The following is a 24,721-nucleotide window of genomic DNA, read 5'->3' on the forward strand; positions in this document are numbered from 1 at the left end:
GGGGTGGAGACGCTCCTTCAGGTATCTTGCTTAACTCAGAATATTTAAATGTGATTACTATAGTTGAAATTCTTTTACTCCAAAGCAATTCCTATTAGAGCTGACAGCACTGTTACAAAGTAAATGGGTTGTGGACTGTAGTCATTCAGCTTTTAACATGTTACAGAAGCATTCAGAGGACTGTGTCTCATATCTGCAGAGTGATTTTCTCCAACTTTCGACTCTGGTTGGCATATTCCTTATGTAGCTTAAAATGTTGAAATTGTGTTGCTACAAATGTGATTTCTGATGAATAAAATAAAATGCTCCAGATTGTTGCCAAAACATATAAAGAATCGCTTTTGTAGACACCTCATCTTTGGCATGCAGCATCGTTTGTAACAATTTTAACGCTAACTAAGTACACTTTGATGAGACAGCATTTAATAAAATGCTCATTAATTTCATCATTAGCAAGGGTATGCTAAGAAGTAAGCCAGTTTCTTATGTCACGCCCAATTAGCATCCCATGCTAGTAATCCCATTAGTATTGTTGAATTCACTAATGGAAAAACTAATGGGCATGCTACCAGGGCACATTAATTGGGCATGACACCAGTTCTGGTTTTAATTATTAAACTACGATAATGAAATGTGTGTTTGTAAAATATTAAAATGTTGAAATAGGGTGGAAGACAATAAAAAATAGTGTATGAAACGGAAAGCTTGTTGGCCTGTAAAATACATTCTCGTGGGACAGAGAACTTCTCTGTGTACCAATATATCAGACTGATGAAAAGCAGTAACTCTGATGAATACTTACTCTTTTTGAAAATAAGCACACATACCTTTTGAAAATGCTTAGGATTTTATCTCTAGTAATCAGTGCACTTGAGAAAAGAAGAGCTAGGAGGAAACAGGTCATTTAACTACTAAGTAAGAGCTTTTATGTAGCAACATATTTTGTTAAAAAATTATATTGTTATTGATGTATCATTTATCTTGTATTTTAAACTAATATTTGGGCATCTTTGTCCAAGACACTCCTACTGTAGTGGCAGACATAAACAAATCTTAGACGCAGGTCTGATTGACATAGCTGTGTTATTGTTGATGGCTACTGAAAATATGCTTGATAATACATCATGCACTGAATCTGCTGATACTATTTATGTGCCATTTTAACTTTGACTACTGTGAAACATGTTGAGCTGCTTGATACTGCCTTTCCACAAAGCTGTACATAATATGAATCTTAATTTGGATATATCCCCAGATAATATATTTTATTACAGTCTCCTTCATAAAGAACAAACACTAATTAAACAAGAAGTTCCCTATAACACACATTCATTCTAGAATGAATGCATGAGCACTGTCATTGCGTTTTCCTGTTGTCTTTAGTATTGTGCTTACATCTGTTTTGCTTCCTACAAATCTAAAATTTATAGAGTTCATTTACCAGGCCGTTAGTCATTCAGATCACTAAAATCATGACTCTTGTGTAATAGGTTACAATTATGTATGTGTTTGGATACATTAATTTTAATACAAATGGAGAAAATTATGATTATACAGAAGTTTAGTTTTAAATGCACTTCTTACATACAAATGATACCAGAAAGCTGTCTCCTACAAATGCTATCATATGCCTGTCTTGGGGTGTGCGATTGCTCTTTTAAGGATTGGGCTAATTATTCCAAGACAGCCATCATTTATCCAAATACAGATTCTACATCCACTTTTGACAATATACTCTTCCTGAAGCTGCTAGGCATGGTGCTGCAAAGAGCTTTCCATAAATAATCTGCAGTGTTTGAAAAAGGATGCAATTAGTGTCAAAAAAAAAAAAGCTATTGATTTTTCTGTCTTTGGACGCAGAGCTAGGACCCACTAACACCTTCCCCTTCCCCTTTTACATTCCCCTACTCTGAGCTGCAAAAGGAACTTTGGATGAAATAAAGTGAAGTTGAAATGTTGATCTTATTTCTCCTGCAGCTCTAGTGAAAAGTAGGGATACCGTGGTAATCTGACAGTTCGATTTCCAACACAGATATTGTTTCACTGGTACGAGCAATTACCTGGACCTTCCTTATGTTCAATTCTGTCTAGTTTACTTTTTACCAGGGGGAGAAAAATAATCAGCAGGTGGATGTGCAAACTCTTGCGCAAACTCACCAGAGAGAGAAACAAACAGGAGGCTGAATGCACATCAGAACACATGTTGGAATGAGCATCTAAGTGCACATCTTGCCAGCAAAGCATGTCAGTAGGATGCACATTCCACTATACATACAAATTGCATTCCCACCTACATCTAGTAAACATACATGTTTTGTCCTTTCCACTATAATGTGCATCCGTTTGAATAATTTATTTTTCAGGAGTGAACTGGCGTATAAAACAGAACTCTGGATGTATCAAAGTTATTTTCAGAAAAACAAAGATATCACAATACCTTGGAAATAAGGTGGAAATATTTTATACAGACCTTAAAAGAACTTAAAATCTGCTCCTGGGCATTGGAGAATAGTATGGGAATAAGTGTTGGGGGCTGCAGATGGAAAGGGAGTTATAGTGAATCACATCCTCTTATGTGAATGGAGCCGAAGCTTGGTGCTCAAGACTTAGTGTCCAAACATGGCTCTTGGAAAATTAAGTGAAAATGGCTCAGACCAGGATTCAAAGAACCATGAAATTAGTTCCATGAGTTCAAGGGAGCTTTTCTTAACCAGTAGTAAAAGTGAAAAGTTCCATCATGTAAAAAGAAAGCTCCCCACGTATGTCCAAGCAGATCTTTAAATTCTAGTATTGATGGGTGTTACCTAACTATGTCATACTCAGAATAGATGCACTGAAATCAGTGGACATAAATTGGTTGTGACTAACAAGTCCATTGATTTCACTGGGTCTACTCAAAGTATGATTTAGTCAGATGGCACTCATTATGGTTTCATCTTCTGGTTTAGGCTGCAAACCAAACCCTGTCCAGGAAGTAGAGGAACTTGATGGAGCACCAGGATCCTCCACTGGTTGGGGTGGAAATTGAGAGGAGGTTAGACAGACTGCGGCACCAGCCTGGCATTGGCTTAGCAACTGAGCCTGAATTGGGCCTGGTGTTGCTGCATGATGGCAGTCAGGCAGCCTTGGGATCCAGTGGATGAAAGGGTACCTCTATCCTCCACATCTCATCCTCACCCAATATCAAAACTTTTTGTGGGCTTCTGTTGGTGGGGATCCTGTCAGTGACATGTTTGCCTACCCACATGTTCGGCAGGCATAACAAGGAGCTCTGCATTGGTGGAGTCTGGCAGAACTAGGTGCAGAGTCGCTTCTGCCCAATTCCTTCCCTACTCCCCAGCCCAGCAGGAGTTTCGATTGTAGTGCCTTTCTGTAAAGCAAGCATCCTAAAAAGAAGATGAAACCACAGCCAACAATAGTGCCCATGCTAGTCTTGACATACAAATTTGAAACAAATGTAAGAAATGCTTCTTTGTTGAGCTTCATAGATATTAGAGTTTTATTATATGTCACCATACCCATTAGTAGAGCTATAATAATACAAATACAGTGGTACCTCAGTTCTCAAATGTAATCCGTTCTGGAAGCTCGTTTGGCTTCCAAAATGTTTGCAAACCAAGGCACAGCTTCCCATTGGTTGGAAGAGCTTCTTGCATTCAGTGGAAGCTGCGTCACAGGTTCAGGTTCCAAAAAAAGTTTGAAAACAGAAGCATTTACTTCCGGGTTTTTGGCGTTCGAGAACTGAAACGTATGACAACGGAGGTGTTCAGGAACCAAGGTACCACTGTACTTTCTCTCATTTTTAACTAGGCTTTCCAATTAAAAGGTCTTAAAGTGGCTTACATTTCATTTATAAAACATTTTTTAAAAAATTAAAAAAGACTTGGAACCTATAACTGTTGACAATGTGGTTGCAGCAATAGATGATGATTAAAACTGGAAATGGAAGGTGTAAATAATTTGTTGTCAAAGATTTGAGAAATGAGAGTATTTTTAATCTGGTGCATAAAGGATAACAGTTTTGGAATCGGGTGAATATGTCTTGCTATAGAATATAGAGAAGGGAGTTATCATAAGTAAATTAAACACAGGCCATTTAGTGCTTTAAAAAGGTCAAAACCCAACAACTCTTTAACTGTTCCCTGAAGCCAATAGGAAGCCAGAATAGATTCTGGAGCCCTGGTTTATGTAGTCCCGGGGACTCACTCCTGTTAGATTGCTATGTAACATTTCACATCATCTAAGGCTTCTGAGTAATAACCCATAAAGTAAAATGCTGTATTTAATATTACAAAAGGTACTTTTGAATTGCTACCCCTCTTGTGGTGTGCGAAGGATTTTTTTAACATGTTCCAGTATATAAACACTGGGTTTGTTTATATATGTTGGTTTATTTATTTAGTAGATTTATATCCCACTTTTTTACTAGGGTCCTCAAAGTGGCTAATAATATTTATAAAATGCAATAGATATATCAAGAAACGCAGGCACACAAATGTTCTAGTTTTAGGGTGGGATTCATCTAATGAGTCCCATCAACAGGAGCCCTATACAGAGACTTCTGCTTGGGCAATGGGATTTCTGCCCTCCTACCATTGCGCAAGCAAACACACGCACACACACACACAACTGGCTCAGGGAGGGGCCAGGAGAACAGCACGAGGTGGAGGAATGTAGGATAGTTCCATCTAGGAAGCTAACATGCTTCTGCTGGTGGAATGATCAGAAGAGGTACAATGTTTAATTCCTCCCTGAGTATATTAGACAAGATATTTGGGTCTGTTTTGTTTTTGTATGTAAGTGTGTGGTTTGCGTTATATTTCAAAGGGAACTAAAAATACATGAGTAATGGTATCTAGGTTTCTATCTGAGCTTGGGAGTCTTTGGATTCATGTGCAGTTGCCCCATGTGGTGAGTATTTCTGCACCAGCTGCCTGTTTGGTGTATTTCTTCCATTGTCTAGTCCTGGACAGGAAGGACTATAAGAGGGTAATATTTAAGTGGCATATGAATGTTTCAAATAAGTAAAAATAGCCCTGCTGGTTCACAGCAAAGGCCCATCTAGTTCAGCATCTGGTTCTCATGGTGGCCAACCAGATATCATACTCACAGAGTTGGAAGGGACCATGAGGATCAACTAGTCCAATCCCCTGAAATGCTGGAATATATAGGTGTCCCTTATGGAGATCAAACCTGCAACCTTGGCATTATCAGCAGCATGCTCTAACCGACTGAGCTATCCATTTGTTGCCTAATATCCACGGGAAGCCGGGAAGCAGGACATGAGTACAATAACATTCTCCCCACTTGTGTTTGCCAGCAATTGGCATTAAGAGGCATACTGCCTCTAGTAGTAGAGGTGGAACATAGCCACCATGGCTGGTAGCAATCTGTAGCCCTAGAAGACAGCTGTACATGTCCGAGCCCTGACACTCGTCCTCACCACTCAGATTCCTGGTACAAGGATAAACCCAGTAATAGCCACACTGTGGGAGGATGGCCACTATGAATGATAGGACTTACTTTCTACCCTGGTCGCTGCTGGTTAATTTTTGTTTGGAACCATTTTCAGTCAGCTCAGTGAGAACTGACCCTTGCATTGCACTAACATTATTGGATGAAGATGTAATGAGGTTGTGTGTAATGATAATTTACCACTGAATTGTGTGCAAAGTTGAAAAGTTTAATTGTGAGTGGTTCTACCATTTCAGCATGGGGGAGGGAATCCTTTAAATACTGTAGGATATTCTAATTTCACTTTGAAACAAAGTTGCCTCTGTATCTCAAGGCTGATATAATAATGACTTGCAGACCTATCTCGGCACATTTTTATTAATTGTTTAAATATCTTTTAAAAGGGATCTGCTGTTGCACTAACTCCTGATAATGATGGTGGAAGACAATATAATGATAACAGTTGGCACCATATAATTGCTGTAAGGAATCAGGCTATGGGAACAATCACTGTGGATGGGCAGTTCACAGGTAATTCTCTCAACTCAGAGCATTATTATTAATTTTCTCAAGTGATTGTCACATTATTATTTTTTCTAAAGGTTTCTTCATATTTTTCTTTCATTTTCACTTATCTTTGTTTAATATCTAGACACTTTATCACTGGAAGGATGCAGTAATAAAATACAAGATGATGCTTCTGAAAATTACACACAGGTTTATCTTTAACTTGGTAATTTTCAGTTTAGACCTCTGGGCCTCTCTCAGCCCTTTCCAAATGAACAACTTGGTACTTTGTGTTGGTAATTTACTCTAACAGGGGGGTGGCCAAATGTTTCAGGCTTGTGGCCAAACTTGCAAACTAGAGAAACTTGTGGGCGCCCCTCCAACACACACCATAAGCGATATCACACCAGAGCCTGTTCTACTGGTTGTAATAGAATAGTTTTTTTCATGCTTAATTTCAGCAAATAGAGGGATGTGGGAGGGAACCATGAAGGCCACAGGGAATCTTGCAGGGATATGCATGCCCATGGACACTATCCTAGTGACTCCAGAAGATAGCCATTGATTCATTGGGCTTAATAAAATAAATTACACCCAGTGTTCTAGAGCTCAGATGTCTAAACTTCTCTGACCAGGTTACTCAGTTACCGATCATCAGGGAAATGATAGCCCGGATTATCTGTTTGGATGTGTTTTGCACCTTCCTTCTCCTTGTAGTTCAGTGTGGCATGACAGCTAAGCCAAAGTTTAGCTTAATATCTCATCTGAAGCTGGGATCATGGTCCAGCTCTCTCCTCCTTAACCACATCCTGTAACCAAGATCAAACTTTGGCTTCAGATCTTAGTTAAGGAGGAAAGAGTTTCACCACAATCTCATGTTCAGATGACATGTTTAGCCAAATCTTGGCTTAGCTGCTGCGTTGTGTTGAGCTAAAAGGAGCAGGGAGGAGCAAAGTGCCTGCAGCCTCCTCTTTACAAGCAGTGAAAGATACAGGTGTTACAATAATTACAGCTTAACCAGGAAACATATAAAAAGGATTGCTTCTGTTACCAAAAAGAAAATAAAGTAGGTGCCAGTGAGAGATTTCCATAGCCCTTTTCCCACTCAGCTTCTTCCTTGCTTTAGAAGCCAGGGACGTATGGAGGACTGCATCCAGATGCTGATATTATTGTACAGGCAGGATAGTGTGGAGACAGGCATATCCTGATCTTAAGGCATGTTGGGCTTTGACTGATATGAATAAAAACTGTGCTTTTCCTTTCTATGTCCTTTCCCTCACCCCATGATGATGTTAGGATACAAATGGCAGAATTATAGGATGTAGTGTAGCTCTGATTCATTCCTCCTGCCCTGGATCTCCCACTTACTCCTGGTTCTCTTTGGTCATGGCATCGATACAAGCGGGCTTGCTGGTGAAACATGTAGATACTCCCTGTTGTTCTGACACGCCATTTTCTGATACCAAGTTGCCTAATTTCATCGTGTTAACTATTATGGCTGTATATCTATAAATGAGATAAATTACATTGTCAGGCATAAGAGATAGGGCCTTTTCAGTTTTCTCCCCACTGTTGTGGATCTGAATTACGTATATATGGTTTCTAAAGTGCAGGCCTTCAAATGTGCGTTGACAACTCATCTGTTTAAATCTGCTTTTCTTCAACCGTGTTTGCTGCTGATTCTTGAGATTCAAATGTTCCTTGCAGTACTGGTTTTTTATGGTCTTTGATGCTTTGAATGCATCTTTGTGTAGTTCATCTAATCTCAGCACACCACGTTGTTAGGACTTTGTCTTGAAATGTGGCCAATAAATACTTTAAATAAACAAAGGTTGTTCTCTGCTTTTTCCACGGTGGTGAATTTTGACCTGATATCGTCTAGTTCTCACTAGAATAAAATTTCTTTGGCTGTTTTTAGGTTCCTCATCAGCTGTCAGTGGTAGTACCATTATTGGAGAAAACACAGGAGTTTTTGTTGGAGGACTTCCACAGGGTTTTACAATCCTAAGAAAAGATACAGGTAAGAAGGTGTTACATGGCTTGCATGGCAATACATTCACTTCCCAGCCTACCCTTGAGTATTTGCTTGAAGTCCTTGTCCTACTGCAGTACCAAGTATGAAGCCCCAGAGCCATTCCAAGTGAGATGAGTTGGAGAACTGATTGGACCACTTTTGATGTTATACATTAATTGTTTTTATTTCTTATTCCCAACAAATTCATTATATTTTGTGCATTTCAGCTTTTTAACATATTTTTTTGTCAGGCGCCTCTAAAATAGTTACAAGAGGATTTGTGGGGTGTCTCCGAGACGTGTCCTTGAAAAAGGTGCATCACCCACATGAAATTTGGGAGCCTTTAGAATGGAAGGAAGCAGTGGAGCAAAGAAATGTTTATCACAGCTGGGAAGGGTGTCCAGCCATTCTTGCAAATGGAGCACATTTTCTTGGGAAAGGTATAACCCCATATTAAAATTGTTTGAAATACTGCCTGTGCTTTTTTGTTGTTGTTCTGAATTTTGTGAGGTGAAAAAAATAGAAAATATTTTATTTGATCTTAATTAGAATTTTGTGTTTTTCAAATTTAAAATACATTTATATTTTTAAACGATCAAATAGAAGCAGCACAATATAGCAAAATTTGGAGAAAACCTAGCCAGCTTTATCCCTTAAAATGGTTTTTCTGAAGAGCAATGGCTTGCAGATCTTTTGAAAAGTCAGTAGGGCTGAGCTTCTAATAGCAGGTCCCATAACATCAGAATCAAAACTGAAAGGGCCTCATTTTACTTCTTAATTACTCTTAAGTCTACTGAATATGTTATGCGCAAAGACATGGAAGCTGCTGTAATTGCACTTTCCCCCAGACCTGTCATAGTATATGAAGGGTGGATGGGACTGATGGGACATGGCCCCACCCTAGAGATGCTGGTGTGGGACCATGTGATCAGTCTCACTCACCCGTCAGACATCATGGAGTCCATACTATTGGGTTATATTCATCTTGATCACAAAACCAGACCCATGCAAGGGCATTGCGTTTCACCAGACAAGATGGCCCTTGGTCATCTCTGGCATATCACATTTGATATCCTACACAGGGCTTTGTTCTCCAGCCATTGCTGCTTGCATTTTCTAGTTATTTTAATGTTATTGTTAGTGAAATTGAGTTTAATGAGAAAGTCATCACAGGCCAATGACCTGTTTAAGATACAGTGGCTTTGATGCACACACACACACAGTGTTGTACAAAGGCAAATCTGCCTGTCTGAAATTTCTCTCTCATTTCAGTATGTAGTTCCAAATGCAGTTGAAATGAAGGGGGAAGCCTACATGAGTGTGGCTAACTTACTGCTAAGTTATGACTTCAGTATTCATTTCATTCATCTCAAAAACAAGCCCTCTATTTATTGGGCTAATATTATACACAATTCCTTGAACTGAATTTGACTAAATTTCATTCTCACTTATATAATTAAAGAAACTGCAGTATAACATTCTTTGCATGGTTTTCTTTTCTTTTCTTCTCTTTCTTAAGGTTTCCTAGAACTTCACTCAAATGTTTTACATGCTGGTCCAGACATGGAGATCTCCTTTATTTTTAAAACGGATCAGCTGAATGGATTACTTCTGTTCATTTACAAGAAAGAAGGGCCAGATTACATTGCTGTAGGTGTTGATATTTTTGTTTTCAAATAGGTTATTTAAGAATTTTTAGGTATAGATGCTGGATCTCCTTTGTGTGGCAGGATAAACTGCATGATATGAAGGAATTTACATGAGAGAATATATCAATTGCTACTTGATTTCATTCTTCCCATCTGTCAATTGAAGTAACTCATTACCTTTGTCCTAATCTGGAGGACAGTGGACTAATCATAGCAGTAGTTATATGAATAGGAGTGTGCATCCATAAAGACTGTTCATTAGGTCCTCAATTTTGTTTCTTAGGTATAGTGATATTCCCATAACCTCTGTGACCTAATCTACTTTCCTGTATAGTTTTATAGCTAGAAAGAATAGTACCTTATTGATTTTTGTCTTGTGCCATTTCACTAATGTATTTCATTGCCAGGCCATCTGGTTTCTTTACCTTTATACAATCATGGGATCACAGATTATTGGAAGTTGAAGTTGTTTGAAAAGGCCATCCATTAATAGGCCATCCATTAGTATTTAACATTTCTTGACCACTAACATCATGCTTAGTGTTATAAAGAACTCAGAAGTAACATGGTCCCTGCCCAGAGGGTTGCAGTACAAGTCCTAAGCACATTGGCCCTGCAAAGGACATGTGGTGCTTAAACAACTGCTAGTATAAATGAACACCCTATGGCTTATCATTCCATAGGCTGGATAGCACCCGGCTTTTGTCTGGGACACCCTTTCCCATCTTTCCCCCTAACAGGTGCACCACAAAGTAGGTAAGTGCTGAGAGTATCCATCAGTTTTAGTGCATGCACAGTACATGAACACCATGGGTGATAGTCAGCTATATTCTTATACTAGTGCATTAGTGCTAGAGCAACAGGATTTCTTACTCCCCAGATCTGTTCTGGAAGTTTGAGGGAACCCCCAGAACAGATTTAGGTGGTGCGGAGAAAAAGAAGAGGGGAGGAACATCCCATTGTACAAAGAGTAAGTCTTGTGATGACAGAAAGTTCTCCGTAGTGCTAAGTTGAACACAACCCCAAATGGATATCCTAAGTAATGATGAGCAGATCCCTCTCACTCCAAAGCTTTATTGTTTTCTGTGAGTTCATTCTGCCTCAAAGTCCACTTTTCCAGAATTTATGACTAACTACAGCTCCCTTCAGGGATTGTTGAAAACAATCAAATAATTTGAAAAGCCCAACAACACCTGAATGCAAAGTGAAACATTTGCAAGCAAATTTCAGTCAGTGGTATTGGTTTTCCAAATTTATTTCAGTGTTATTCAGCAGGGATATCAACCTGGTTTTTCCACAAATCAAGGCCACTCCATCACATAGTTCACCTGTCTTTTAGTAACTCTCCAACTCTCTTCCAAAGGCATTAAGATACTTAAACCAGTTACTTGACTGTAAAATAAAAAAGCAACATAGCTTATAGAAAAAAGCCCCCTTTTTTTTTACTGCAAGGAATTAGTTTAGATTTCCCTGTTTGCATACATGTCAGGCCATCATTGCTACTGGCCATAGATAGTTAAATAGCTAAAGCCATGAACAACTAAATGTTTTTTTCTTTGCCTTTTTTCCTGACATTGGTGAGCACCTTCCATTTCTGTGTTTCTGAGTTGCACTTTTACAATTAGCTCCTTATCACTACTGCATTAGTGTAGTAGTGGAGGCAGAAAGTATCTATGCATATTTGAGCTGACAAATAATATTACTGTACTGTGTGCCCTATGTTTTCCTGAACTGGAAAAATTTCAGGGGCAGTACTCCATATGTTTGATTTGGCTTTAAATATACAAAACAAAACATTTATGTAGGCAGAGAGTCACATTAACAAGCCATACTGTCCCACACAAGATCCCAGGGAAAAGAGGTCTCCCACACTCTCAAGATATTTTTAACCATTCTTGGCATTCTTTCTCTTCCAAAATGGGAAACTTTTTTTTTCCACACACACAGGTGCATCTTACACCTGTCCCCTCCATTTAGTCGCAGGTAGGAAAGAGATAGGCTACATTATGTTGTCCAAATTCTTATGAAACAGCAACAACAGCTGCAGCAGCAACAGCAACAACAACAACAGTATCTATACCCCACACATCTGACTGGGTTGCCCCAGCCACTCTGGGCAGCTTCCAACAAAGTAAGTCTTGAGACACAATAAAACATCAAACATTAAAAACTTATTCAGGGTTGCCTTTATATGTCTTCTAAAAGTCAGATAGTTCTTTATTTCCTTGACATCTGATGGGAGGGCATTCCACAGGGTGGGCACCACTGCTGAGAAGGCCCTTCTGCCTGGTTCCTTGTAACCTCACTTCTTGCAATGAGGGAACTGCCAGAATTCCCTCGGAGCTGGATCTTAATGTCTTGGCTGAACGTTGGGGGTGGAGATGCTCCTCCAAGTTCTCTCCCTCACCAAATCCACTGATGAACCATCAACTGGCCATTCTGAACAGCTAGCCAGTAATCTACTCCTTACAAACGATTTGTAGCTACTGTCAGAATACTTGCAATCTGTAGCACTTAAAGTATTTGGCCTACAGTGGGCGACATGGCAACCTTTCAGAAACAAGCTTCCTTCGTAAAATGCACCCCAAGGACACCCTTCTTTTGCAGAGTGCCTTCTTTTTAAACTTTCTATCTCACAGACCCTTTGCAGTGTAGACGCTGATGGCTGTAACTGGCGAGATATGCGGGATAACAGCACACAGTACATTTTCTCTTCAGGAGGTCGCCTCACAGTGCCATTTGTTGTGAATTATTATATTATTTTATTATGTGCAGCCAGTTTCTTCCCTTAACGGATCATAACAGATGGGATTATATGGTCTTTCATGAGAACTAGCACTAAAGTCTCATTGGAAAGGAGTGTGTGACAGCTCAATGACTGCTTTTGTGTAGCTCCTGTCTTTGAATTCAGAAGATGAAAGGACAAGGAGGGGGTGGAAACCAGGGACAGGACTGAGTTGGCAACTGGAAACACATGTTTGATCAGCTGGGGTCATTTTTTTTTTTTAACTAAATATATATTCTATCTGCCTATCTGGTAATATTGATACATGATACAAGATGATGATATTTATTAAACAAGTGTATCTTTAAGAAAAGAAAATGCACATCTTAAGTTGCCCTCTTTATTTCACATAATAAGATTTTGGCATGGATGCTGAAATGTCTGTTTTTCCTGTGGCCTTATTAATCCTTTTCTTTCACAAAGAACCTTATTTAAATGTCATTTTTCCCCTGAGCTGGACAATTTAGAATCTCAAAATATACTTACCGCTGCATCCCAAACAAGAGGCAGTGTTTACTATTGAAATCATGCAGGCAATTTAACTAGAAAATGAACATTTTGGTGATGCGTGCTTATATTAGATAAACTGACTCATAAATATACCCTCAAATACACCCCATTATTTTTTTAAAAGAAACAATTTCTTCAGACATTTCCAAAAATATGCAATATTATTTTTGGACCAGCATGAATCATGTATATTTAAAATTCAGTACACTAAATTTAAAGTTAGCAGTTAGATTAAGCAGATCTGGGATTTCTTTCTCAATGGACTTGTCATAATATTCTTCATAATACAGTTGGCAAATACATATTTTCCCATTTTGTACAATGATTAGAAGATGCAGTCATACTTTAGGTCAGTCTTTTTTTCTCCCATCAGTTATGCAAATCTCAGTAATGAAGTCATAAGCTAGTTACACACAGATTAGAAATAAAGATCACGATCAGCTCAAGTTAATACTTTTTAAGTTCTGTTGATTTCAATGAAAGGAGAATAGCATGTGCTTAATGCTTCTATCAAAATAATTGGGATTTTAAAGTGCTTAACTCTGACTAGAGCAGTTCTACATTCTAAAAATACTTGTTGGCATTTGTCTGTCTCTAGAGACAATGGAGTGCGCCTCTGTGGGTGAAGCCAAATCACTGTGTTAGCAGCTCCGAAGTGACCTCCCCTGGGTGCAAGCCAGGGCAATGTGTATGGAAGTCCTGGGCTGCCTAGATGGCAAGACTCCCCCAGCCTTGCTGATGTGGTCCAAAGGAAAGGAAAGCATTATGTTTGTCACTAGCTTGGCTGGAGGAGTTGCTGGAAAGAGGCTTATAAGGTGCCATCCAGCAGTCCCTATCTATAGGGACTCCACTACAGATAGATGTACAGTTTACTTCTTAGCCTTTTCTTTTCCTGAAGAGACCCTGCAATACTAGTGGGCACTCAAGTATGCGTTTCGCTATATCCCTTGAACAACACACATTTTTCAGATGGTGCTTTTCTTGTGTTCATTTTCCTGCACAATTAAGGCTGTGATCCTACAGACACTTGCCTGAACCCAGTGGGACTTACTTCTTAGTAAACACACATTAGGTTGTGCTGCATGTTTGTCCCAATTTCCTTACCTGGAGACTGAAAAATTGTGAGATATAGGTTACCCAGGTTTGTAGTTATCCAGCCAAAGCAATCTGTCTAAGGAAGTGTCATGTGATTTAAAAGCTTGCAGTTTGTTTTTTAAACATGGGCAGAGCTCTGTCAAATCCCTACTGGACTCACACTAGCAGGGTAGAAAGTGAGGAGGGGCTTCATGGTCTCTTTTTACTTTTTAAGGGTTTTTTTTTCCTTTTGGGGAAAAATCATTTCTGCTGGTTTCATTGGAGCATTAGTGGTGGTTGCAACAAGGAGAGATTCATGGACAGAGCTCCTAATCTGCCAAATCACATCTCATGGACCATATGATTGCACCCTAATTGTGCTGATAAAAATTATTTATTTTGTTTTTCTTCTTGTGGGACTGTCACTGAAATGTTAATGAATATTATTTAGTTGCTATTTACATTTGTTCCATTGCTGAAATGCATTTTTGTCTTTCTTGCTATCATTAATTCTTTCTTTTCTGTTTCAACTTTGAACTACAGGCAGAACTAAAAAGCGGAGTCTTGTCTTTTCTGCTAAGCAATGGCATTGTTTTGACACATGTGAATCTCTGGTTAGGCTTGTCCTATTGCGATGGAAAATGGAATAAAGTTATTCTGAAGAAAGGAGGGTTGGTAGTTTCAGCAAGTGTAAATGAATTGAAAGAACATGTGGTGGAACCTGGTTTAGATCAGCTGTTTGTAAACTCTCCAGTCTACATTGGAGGAATCCCAGATGAGGTCCAGAATGTCTTTAAAAAGCTGGGATTAGAACAAGGTATGTTCCTACAAGGGAAGGAAACATCTCTGCAAGTGGATAGCATATATTGTGGCAGCATGCTGAGCAGTTATATACAGTTTGGTCAAGTAGATGGAATGCAGAAACAGCAGGTGGAGAACTTGCTCAAGGGGCTCCCCAAAGCTGGAGCCAGCTTTCAAGGAATGGAAGCAATCCCCACCATTTGTGAACTACTTCTTTTGTACAGGGGAATTCCAACTTACTTGAGGGGTTCTCTTCCTGGCTGCCGCACGTGTCAGGATGCATGCAAGTCCATTATGCCCTGTACTGCCCCTACCCCATCCCCTTTCAGCACTGAAAATGGTGCATGTGTTAGCGGTCACTTGGGTGCTGATTGCGCACAATTAAATTTTAAAGAATTTCTCCCTTGCCTTCTCCTTTAACAAGAAACAATAGTTGCTCTTAACAAGGCTGCCGTGATATTAAAGATACACAGTGGTATGTTAGATTAATTTCAAACATTAACCCACGGGTACATCTTGCTGTAGATGACTGAGGTCCTTGTACACCACAGTTGGTATTTCTTGTACACTGAGCGATGGGCAGCTGTAGCAAAGCTTAGAGTCAGATTCTAGCAGCACTCTCTGTTCATCCCAGCCAGACCCCTAAGTGAGGATACACGTTTTGGGGGCTTTTTGTTCGGGGCTTCTAGAGATCCTAGACCCAGGGGTTGTCTAGTTAACTTTCAGAAGCCTAGGGCTATACCAGGGCTATTTGCCAAATTAACAAATTAGATTTCTAGCAATTCATATTTGGCCTTTGCTGCAGATGCTCCTGATTAGTTCCAAAGCATGCCACCAGGAGGTAGGTAGTAACAATGCTATACTGCCAATAGCTGTGTTCGGCCGAAGGTGTGAGGGTATAAAGTATGTAAGGGGCATACGTGGAAGGGACCTTTAAGCATGCCTAGCCAAATGCACTAAGAAGCCTCTTTACAGACCTTCCAGCTCAACTTGGGAAGGTCGTGGATGGAGAAGACGTAGACACTGGAGGCAAAGGCAGGGTTTCTACCCTGAAGCCACAGAGTATACGCCCTCCTGCATTTGGCAGAAGAAAGGAACTGTCTATGTTAGGGAGCGCTTCTACGCAGGGGTGGACATGGCAAATCTGAATGTTGGCTGTGTCACCTGATTGATCTATGTATGCCTTTCAGATTTGCAGTGTGCCTATTCTTCTTTACTTAAATGCCTAAATAAACTTTATGGATGTTTTTAGCACAATTTGGATTGCTTTTGTTGTAGACAAGCTGCTTTTGGGGAGATGGTAGTTTTTCAGACGATGAACAGCTACGCTTTTCTTAAGATGTGCCTTGCCCACTCTGCAACTGGAAATGTAGAGGTGGGAAAGCTGTCTGTGCTTCACCCCCATCACCATTTTCCCACTGCAAATTGTCTCATCCTGAAGTGACTTTGCTCTAATAAAAGCAATTATTAGTTAGTTACCCACATTGGCTCTGTGTGTAATTTCAGGTTGGAGTTAGGTAAATGAAAGCAAACAAATAAATACCCACCCACCTACTATTACCAAATTAGAGCAAGGCATTCCAAGTACTTTTCTGTTTTTTATATTATGACTACAATAATTAGACTGTAAAGCACGTGTGAATATTCATGTTGTGAAAATAGCCATTTCACACTGCTTCTGTTGTTATGATAACAGCATTTAACTACAAATAGCATAAAAGTTATATATTATAGGAAGAATCTGTGATAGGTTTCCACCCAAATCAATATTTTGCACCTGTTGATGTATGCTGACAAGTGGCAAAATTAAGGTTTTTCCATGTCGGCTGAAATGTTGGATAATCGGTGTACATTTCAGTGCGGTAGAAATTCAGGAATGATAGCTCTGTATCAGCTTAAATATTTTTTTAATCATTTCTCAAACATAATTTGAAGTTTAACGTTTACATCTAGCTCTCCTTATCGCTGAAATGTAGCACTGCAAGAAGCAAAACATGATTCTTAATTAACAACTGAAGCCCTTTATGTGATACTAATCCCTTACTATTTGCTAGGTTTTGGTGGCTGCATGAAGGATGTTAAATTTACACGAGGTGCTGTCGTTAACTTGGCATCTGTGTCCAGCAGTGCTGTCAGAGTCAATCTGGACGGATGCCTATCAACTGACAGTGCTGTTAACTGCAGGGGGAATGACTCCATCCTAGTGTACCGAGGAAAAGAAAGGAGTGTTTATGAGAGTGGTCTACAGCCATTTACAGGTACCACACGGGCCTCTTCCTTATATGAAAAGCTGTGTGGCTTTAGTTTATTTTCATTTTAGTTCATTTTCTACTGTTCTGTTCTCACATTTACCTTTACCTTTATCTTTTATTCTCACTTTATACACACCCTCTCTTTCTCTCTCTCTCTTGCAAGAATATTTGTACCGGACAATTGCTTCTAATGAAGGAGGAACTGTATCTAGTGCCTGGGATCGTGGTCGCACAAGAGAATCGGGTAATTAACATTTCTGCATTTTGTTCTTGTGTCCAGTCTGGCTTGGTAGCAATGGCAATGTTTAGTGTGGAAAAAGAAGACACACCAAAACTACACACTGAAATCAGAGAGGCTTTTGGCCCAGTTCTTACTGTTGTTATTTGGAACTTGAAATACCATGGTTACGATTCAGTGTAGGATTATGACAATTGTTTTTAGTGGGCTTCAGCACATATAAAACAGAGTTATATTCTGGTCCATATATTTCATATATTTCTTGATTTTAATATATTTTAAAGAAACATCTTAAGTATGTGTTGACTTGCCAGATGATAATTTTGTTTTTGTGGGCACTTGTCCAAATTTTTTTCTGAGCAGAAACTTTTTGGGAGTGGGGTATACATACACATATACACCAATCTCTATAGATAAAACATCAGTTTTAGTGGTGTAGCCCAATTTCATAGGTTCAAGGCCACACATGATCCATACAAATGTTAGAAATTTGACAAATACATATGTCTGGCAAGTACATTTACTGATAGAGCTGAGTAAAAAGGTAAACATTGGGGTGGAAAGTCAGGCTCCCTCTGAATTGTTGGGAAATTTCAGCACCACCCTGAGAATATTTGGTGGTACTGAATATATCAGAACAAATAGGGTTAAAACTTTAGGACACCTTAGTGTCATGGTTCCCAATGTGGGGCACATGCCCCACAGGGGGGCAATTTGATTCTTAAGGGGGCAATTTGAGAATGAGTTATTAATAGTGAATGGCCTTTTAGGCTTCCTCCACATGAATAGGAGTTCACTTTTTAAATAATAAAAATTATATGTCATGGGGGTGATCAGGATTTTAGAGATGCTTAGGTGGGGTATGGCCCAAAAAAGGTTGGGAGCCACTGCCATAGTGGATTCAGCTTTATTATTTCTGGAACTTATTTTAATATTTATTTATAAGAGTGATTCTTCACCACCAATTCATTGCAAAAATTCAGGGTGGTGTACAATAAAAAGTTCAAACATCACAAAATTATTAAATCATAAAACACGGAACAAATTAACAATCTTGAATCAAATTAATTCTCTTCAAAACAGTTGTTGATAATGTTTTAAGCAGGCAATGAAATATAATTGTGAGTGCCACTCTGATTTCAGTGTCAGGGTAGGGGGAATGTGTTCCAAAGTACTGGTGTCACTAGGCTAAAAGCCTTAGTTGGCATAATATATATGATATATATATATATGATAACTATGAGACCATCAGGTTACCATTCTGTAGATGACCCAGTATAAGGGACAAGAGGTATAAGGTACAAGGTGGCCCTTCAGGTAACCTGATCCTAAGCTATTGTTGAAAGAGGCAATGGGCTTGGCTTCTAGTCCTTCCAGTTCTCCTCTGTGAGCCCTTCCTTCACCCACAATATGAACTAACAAGATTTTTTTCATTCAGTATTAATGGATACAAAATGTTTCAGAAGAGAATTTTCTCCCTTTCCTGTTGGGAAGGGGCCATTCCCGTCCACCCTGCCCTTGCAGTGCAGGCTTAAGCCAGGCTTTGAGAAGGAGCCACAAGGTTCTAGCAGGGTCCTAGAGGCCTCTTAACACCTTCCCAAACTCCAATAAGTGCTTGCTTGCTCAGCATTCGGAAGGAGGCAGAAGAACTCTAGGACTTTGTCAGAGTCCTCATACATCTTCCTGAAGCCGGGCAAGCACTTACTGGACTTTGAGAAGGCACCCTTCTCAAATGCGCACCCAGTGCGACCACATCACCCTAAATCTGCCTCTACCTCACCCCCACCCTGCTTGAATTTGGTGGTGAAAGTGATAATAGGTAGAGATTTTGGGAAGACATTTTTTTCTCCAACCTTGTGGCTTCAAGCTGAAAATATAAAGATGATTTACTTTTTGGGACAGCCATTTTGCAGTGTCTTTGAACCAAGACTTTCCTTTTATTGGATGAACTGTTGCACTACAGTCAGTTTTGTTTGGACTGAATTGTTTTCTTCAATTATTGTCATAAAATGCTGAAACAACTCTGGTATATGACCTCCGCAATCACCAGTCTCTTTGCAAATTAGTAGTATAATGTTCCTGTGTCACAAAAGCTGCTTTCCAACGCTTTTTACCAAAGCAGAGTTTTGACTTGCAAATGTGCTGCTTATACAGCTTAATGCCACCATGTGGTCGGCCATCCCAAAGCGAGCAACTGCAGCCATATTTTTGCCCTAATTGTCTGACCAGAGTAACTCAGACCATAAATTTATATTTACAATCTGACCACAGCACGGAACAGCTACATGTTCCCAAGGGCTGGAAAATAATTGCACTATTTAATTATTTTTGAGTCAGTTTTGTTGTGTCCCCTATGAGAAGACCATCTGCTATACAGTACCTTACCTTGCCCTGTGATACATTTCAGAACTAATAAAATCAATATATTAATGTAGTATTGTCAGCAACCTGAAGATTTGCATGTGGATCATTGCTCCTTTTAGGAGGAAACATAGGCACACACTTTGAAATTTAGCATATTGATACCCCTTACACAGACTACCCTCCTACCAGATTATTTTTTAAATGAGTCTTAAGGTATCAGGGCATAAAAGAGGGGCACTTGATGCTGAGAGGCTACAGCAGTCCTAATCACCAGGACTCTAGAGTACACATGCATTTATAGCAAAACTATCATCCATCATCCTGCCATAGAGTTCCTTGGGCCTTTCCTTGGCATCCATTGTGCAGTCATCTGTGATGAAGTTGTTTCTGGCCAGATCTTTACTTGATATAGCAACATCTAATAAATAGTTAAAAGTTATTGGAAATAATATTTATAAAAAAAAACAACCACAAGAATTGCAAGACTTACATGAGCTGTGCTTTGAAAGTTATTTTAATCATCTTCATTTATAAAGAAACAAAACAAAAAAGCAGCAACATGTACTTTGTTATTTGAACTGACCCAAAGCAAAGGCATATTCTTGCAAAATCTCAAGCTTTGTTTCCTTCTTAATGATAACTTTAGTCCCTGCAACCCACCATCTGTTGACATTAATGGACACATATCCATTGATAATACAGAATTTGATTGATTGCATGCAATATCTCTAGGTTTTGTAATTTGGGAACCTGAAAATATGAAACTCCAGTTGTTTAGAAAAAGACATCATTTTAGCAAAAATTTTACTTCTCAGCAATGAAATTTCAAATGCTCGTGTATAATAACAGTCTAATTATCTGGTCTTACTTGGATACATCATTATATTGTTTAAACTTCTACAGCCCACCCCCTTCTGTTGTGAGTGACGTTTCAAACACGTTTGATACATTAAATGTTTTTTGAAAACCTGAACTAGACAAAGAAGAATGTTATGTAGATGGAGTTCTGATGGTTTTGAAATATAGCTAAAAGTGAATGGCTCAAGATGTGCAGTCATATTAAATCAATGCTGGAAAGTTACAACTCTAATAAATTGTATTTATGCTAATGGCGAATCTGATTTACTGCAACTATTAAAAGTGAAGAATGGGGCAACAGTCTTCTTAGGACTGCTGTTTTCTCTGTTCCTCTTTTATCCTTCCACAGTCCCGCAAAACGTGCCAACACCCTCACGAGCTCACAGCATAAATGGTTACAGCGCTGAGGTTACATGGGACGAACCAGCTGGGGTCAAAGGTGTAATTGAGAAGTACATTCTAAAGGCGTCCAGCAAAGATGATCCCAGCATACCTACTGTCAGAACGGAGATCTTTAACGCTAGTGCATTCACAGGTACATGCCAATAAATATGTCTGTAAAGCAGTATTTTCAATCTGCTGGTAGTGGTGAGATGAGCAACTGTGTTCAGACCCTGCAAAATAATTTGGTGTTTTCATGAGTATGAGAAAGAGAACAAGTCTCTAGGTGGAGTGAAGCAAAGCCAAAGGGAGGACAACGTGAAGGCAAATACACAGAGAGGAACAACCCATATCTTTATTGCCCAGACAGGGGAGGAAGCCTGATCTGGAAGCCTTTATATGGGTCACTGAGTAAAAGATGGCCTGCTTTGGCTTATTGGCTCATATTGTTTGGGCAATATTCCACGAATTTCCTTCTGTTTTCAAGCCAGTGCCCCTTAGGAATAACAGGATTGGGAATTGCTTTGGTGTTGGAGAATGTCTTCTCTTTTGTCTGGAGTATCCTTTTCAGCTTTCATGTTTGAGAAGCAGGAAAATGTCAGGAGGGAAGGGATATCCAAAGAAAGCAGGGAGGGCACAGGGCCTCAAGGAAAATAGGCAGAAAGATTAAAAAAAGGATTCTAGTAAGCAAAAGAAGGCAAACACATACATGTTTGGGCCGCCTGCTTGCTCCCCCCCCCAGCCACATACACATAAACAATGCTTCTACTGTAAAATATTTCTCTCTGGCATATACAGTGGTACCTCAGGTTACAAACACTTTGGGTTACAAACGCTTCGGGTTACAAACTCCGCTAACCCGGAAGTAGTACCTCGGGTTGCGAACTTTGACCCAGGATGAGAACAGAAATTGCGTGCCGGTGGTGCAGCAGCAGTGGGAGTCCCCATTAGCGAAAGCGCACCTCAGGTTAAGAACAGTTTCGGGTTAAGTACGGACCTCTGGACGAATTAAGTTCGTAACCCGAGTTCGTACCACTGTACTGCAAATGACACCACAGGAAGAAGTGATGGCTCTGATTGGCTTGTGAATGCAGGAAGAATGCATGGTTCTGATTGGCTTAGGCTGGCTTGATTGACAGGGAGGGATTCAGTGCCCCACCCCCCCATAAACCTTTGTTTGTTTTTCTCTCTGTGGCTTCTTACACAGAAAAAAGGGAAGGGGAATGAGCAAAATAGTGTACCACCCTACCTGAACCATTTCTTTGGGTGGGAGATGGTGGCTATTGGTGGGGCCTGCTGGTAGTGATTGTTTTGATTGGCTAAGAAGTCCTGTCCTTTAATTTTTGTGTATTTTGTCTTGTGCTTTGGCTATGTTTGAAAGGGGTTTAGGGGCTATGTGTGTATAGCTTTCAACTTTCCAGGAGCCCCTTGCTGGCAAATGAGTAGTTTAAAATAAATGTGGCAATCTCATTTTATTTCTCCATTACTAATAAAAACATCTTACTGATTTTGGTATCATGCAGTAATCAAATCTAAAAGTCAGCAAGCTAACTTTTGAGAGCACTGTGGTCAAGCAGATGTATTTCAAGGACTTTTCAGTTCAGCCATGTGCTTATACCTGTTTAGTTGATGTTTGCTTAAATTCACATGAAAAGATTCTGTCAGCACAAATATTTGGGGAATGACAGTTCTCCTTATTGATATCCACAAGATAATCCTGAACAAACAGCAGCATTTTCTACTTATTGCTCAGTTTATGTCATTGATTCTGTTCTTGATTTAAAAGGTATCAGTCATCAAGCGAACAGAAAAATAAGTTTTGAATTTAGGTGACATTAAAATCAGGATCTCATCGTTGCCTCGGGTCCAAAAGGTTATTTTTCAGTATGTTCAGTATAGGTTTTTTAAAAAAATTCTTTTTAATAGTAAACCCATACATATTACAAAATATTTTTGAACCTCATCTCATTCTCAGCCCAGGGTTGATATGGAACATGAAAAAAAATGATTAATAATAACCAAAAGCTGCCTTACATAGTTCTTTGGAGTTCAATTTACCCATACCCAGTCTGGGAAGAATTCCCAAAGTTGTGAAGTTATTTTGGAAGGTTAAATGTTTTAAGTAAATATTTATCTATCTCCGTAAATAAAATACCACTATGTAAAACTGCTTGCAGCTGAAAAGGAAAGCCTTTTGATAACTGAGTTTTTAAAGTATTTTGAGTAACATAGTCCATTGCTGAGCAAATATAATATACATGAGGGGCAGTCATATGTGTGAAATAACTTTCTGGGGGGGGGATTATTTAGAGAAAGAGAGAAGGAAAAATGTTCAACATGTAGGGTGCTTTCAGACAAGTGACAACTTTGCATGTGACAATTGATGTGGTAATGCTTAGTTACTGATGAACAAACCCAAGAAAAGGATCCATCAGTGGGGAACAGGGGCAAGGTTTCATGCCTATTTATGAGAATTGATGACATTGGTAGTCTTTAATGTGAATGCAAGGTGTGTGTGAAGTGACAGCTGTGTCCATAAATGTAATTTGGGCCTTCTTGATTGCAACACCCAAATTGTGAAACTTCTTTCCTAAGAAAGGTTCACTTTTGACTTGTGCAGTTAAGATCTTCTTATTCTTCCAGATGTTCCACTTGTTATAATTCCTACCTCCTTGAGTTAATGCTCACTAGTTTTGTAATGTTGTAATATTGTAAACTACCCTGGGTCCCTTTTGCACACTGAAAGGCAGTAAATAAATTAGGTTAAAAATAAAGTTCAGTCAGGGCCAGCCCACCCATTCGGCAAGATGAGGTGATGGCCTCAGGTTGCAGGATCTACAGGGGCAGAAGATCTGGCTTCCAAGGAATAGATTGCCTGCACTCCTGCCATGGTAGCAGTGACAGTTGTAGCACACTGCATGGACAGGGCCGGATTTAGGTTTGATGAGGCCGTAAGCTACTGAAGGTAATGGGGCCATTTATATGTCCAGCTGTCCTTTGTCAACAACAAATTGTCACTGTTTTTTGTGTTGAATATATGCTATATGGTAATTTATGGACCTAATAGGTATCTAAAGCCATTTGCACATAACAAAATATGTATTTTATCAAAGTAATTGTTGAACTGAAATACAATTAAGAAGAAGTATATTAATAGTGAAATAATTATTAAGCTCTAACTTAAAATGATTTTTTATTCATAACAAACTTAATGCAAACACATTGGCATTTGGCAATAATAAAAGTTCCTTTAGAAACACAATTTACAAAGACTCATAATCTAGTCTCTAGAAACTTGCTATAACATGAAATAATAATAGGTGTAAGTATATGATGCAAACTACTAATAATTATAAATAGCAGAATGTAGGGAGCCTATATACAGAAATGAGCAAACCAGTAATATTTTAGTGAGCAGGCTAGCAGGTGGGGCCCATTACTTAGATCACAGGAGACTACACAACACAAAACACTGTTGCTGTATGTAGGTTTTATTTTATTTGTTTTTTATCTTGTATTTTGGAAATGTATGTCCAGTTTTTTTTTCTTTTTTTGTGGGCCCCCAAGAGAGTGTGGCCCTAAGCTATAGCTAGTTTAGCTTATACACTGTCCATGGAGGCCAGATCTGCCACCTCGTGCCCTCTTGGTGGGTAGGAGGCACTGCCAGTCTCCTCCCACCCCTAGGGAGGAAATGGCGGGGGCTACCCTCTGGGGTCTCCTGGGGGTCTGCACCTACTCAGTGTGACTTGCAGCGGGCCCCTTTCCCCACCAGACCAGGCCTTTGGTTCCTCCTTCAGCTATCGGATAAGGTTGATTTGATTCCTCTCCTTGTTT

The 24,721-nt window shown here is 39.4% G+C and overlaps 1 protein-coding gene across 5 annotated transcripts in view; it reads left to right on the top strand.

Annotated features, from left to right (window-relative positions):
- Window positions 1-24,721, top strand: part of USH2A (usherin) — a 457,494-nt gene that overhangs the window by 147,124 nt on the left and 285,649 nt on the right. For all 5 annotated transcript variants that reach the window (XM_081185934.1, XM_081185935.1, XM_081185936.1 and 2 more), the window contains exons 23-30: window positions 5,859-5,985; window positions 7,880-7,981; window positions 8,227-8,415; window positions 9,495-9,625; window positions 14,537-14,810; window positions 16,849-17,052; window positions 17,210-17,290; window positions 20,856-21,041. In XM_081185934.1, the coding sequence (XP_081042060.1) occupies window positions 5,859-5,985; window positions 7,880-7,981; window positions 8,227-8,415; window positions 9,495-9,625; window positions 14,537-14,810; window positions 16,849-17,052; window positions 17,210-17,290; window positions 20,856-21,041 (1,294 nt within the window). The remainder of the gene's footprint in view (window positions 1-5,858; window positions 5,986-7,879; window positions 7,982-8,226; window positions 8,416-9,494; window positions 9,626-14,536; window positions 14,811-16,848; window positions 17,053-17,209; window positions 17,291-20,855; window positions 21,042-24,721) is intronic.

This window comes from Podarcis bocagei, assembly GCF_964188305.1.
Source record: "Podarcis bocagei genome assembly, chromosome: 3".
In the NCBI taxonomy this organism is placed as follows: domain Eukaryota; kingdom Metazoa; phylum Chordata; class Lepidosauria; order Squamata; family Lacertidae; genus Podarcis; species Podarcis bocagei.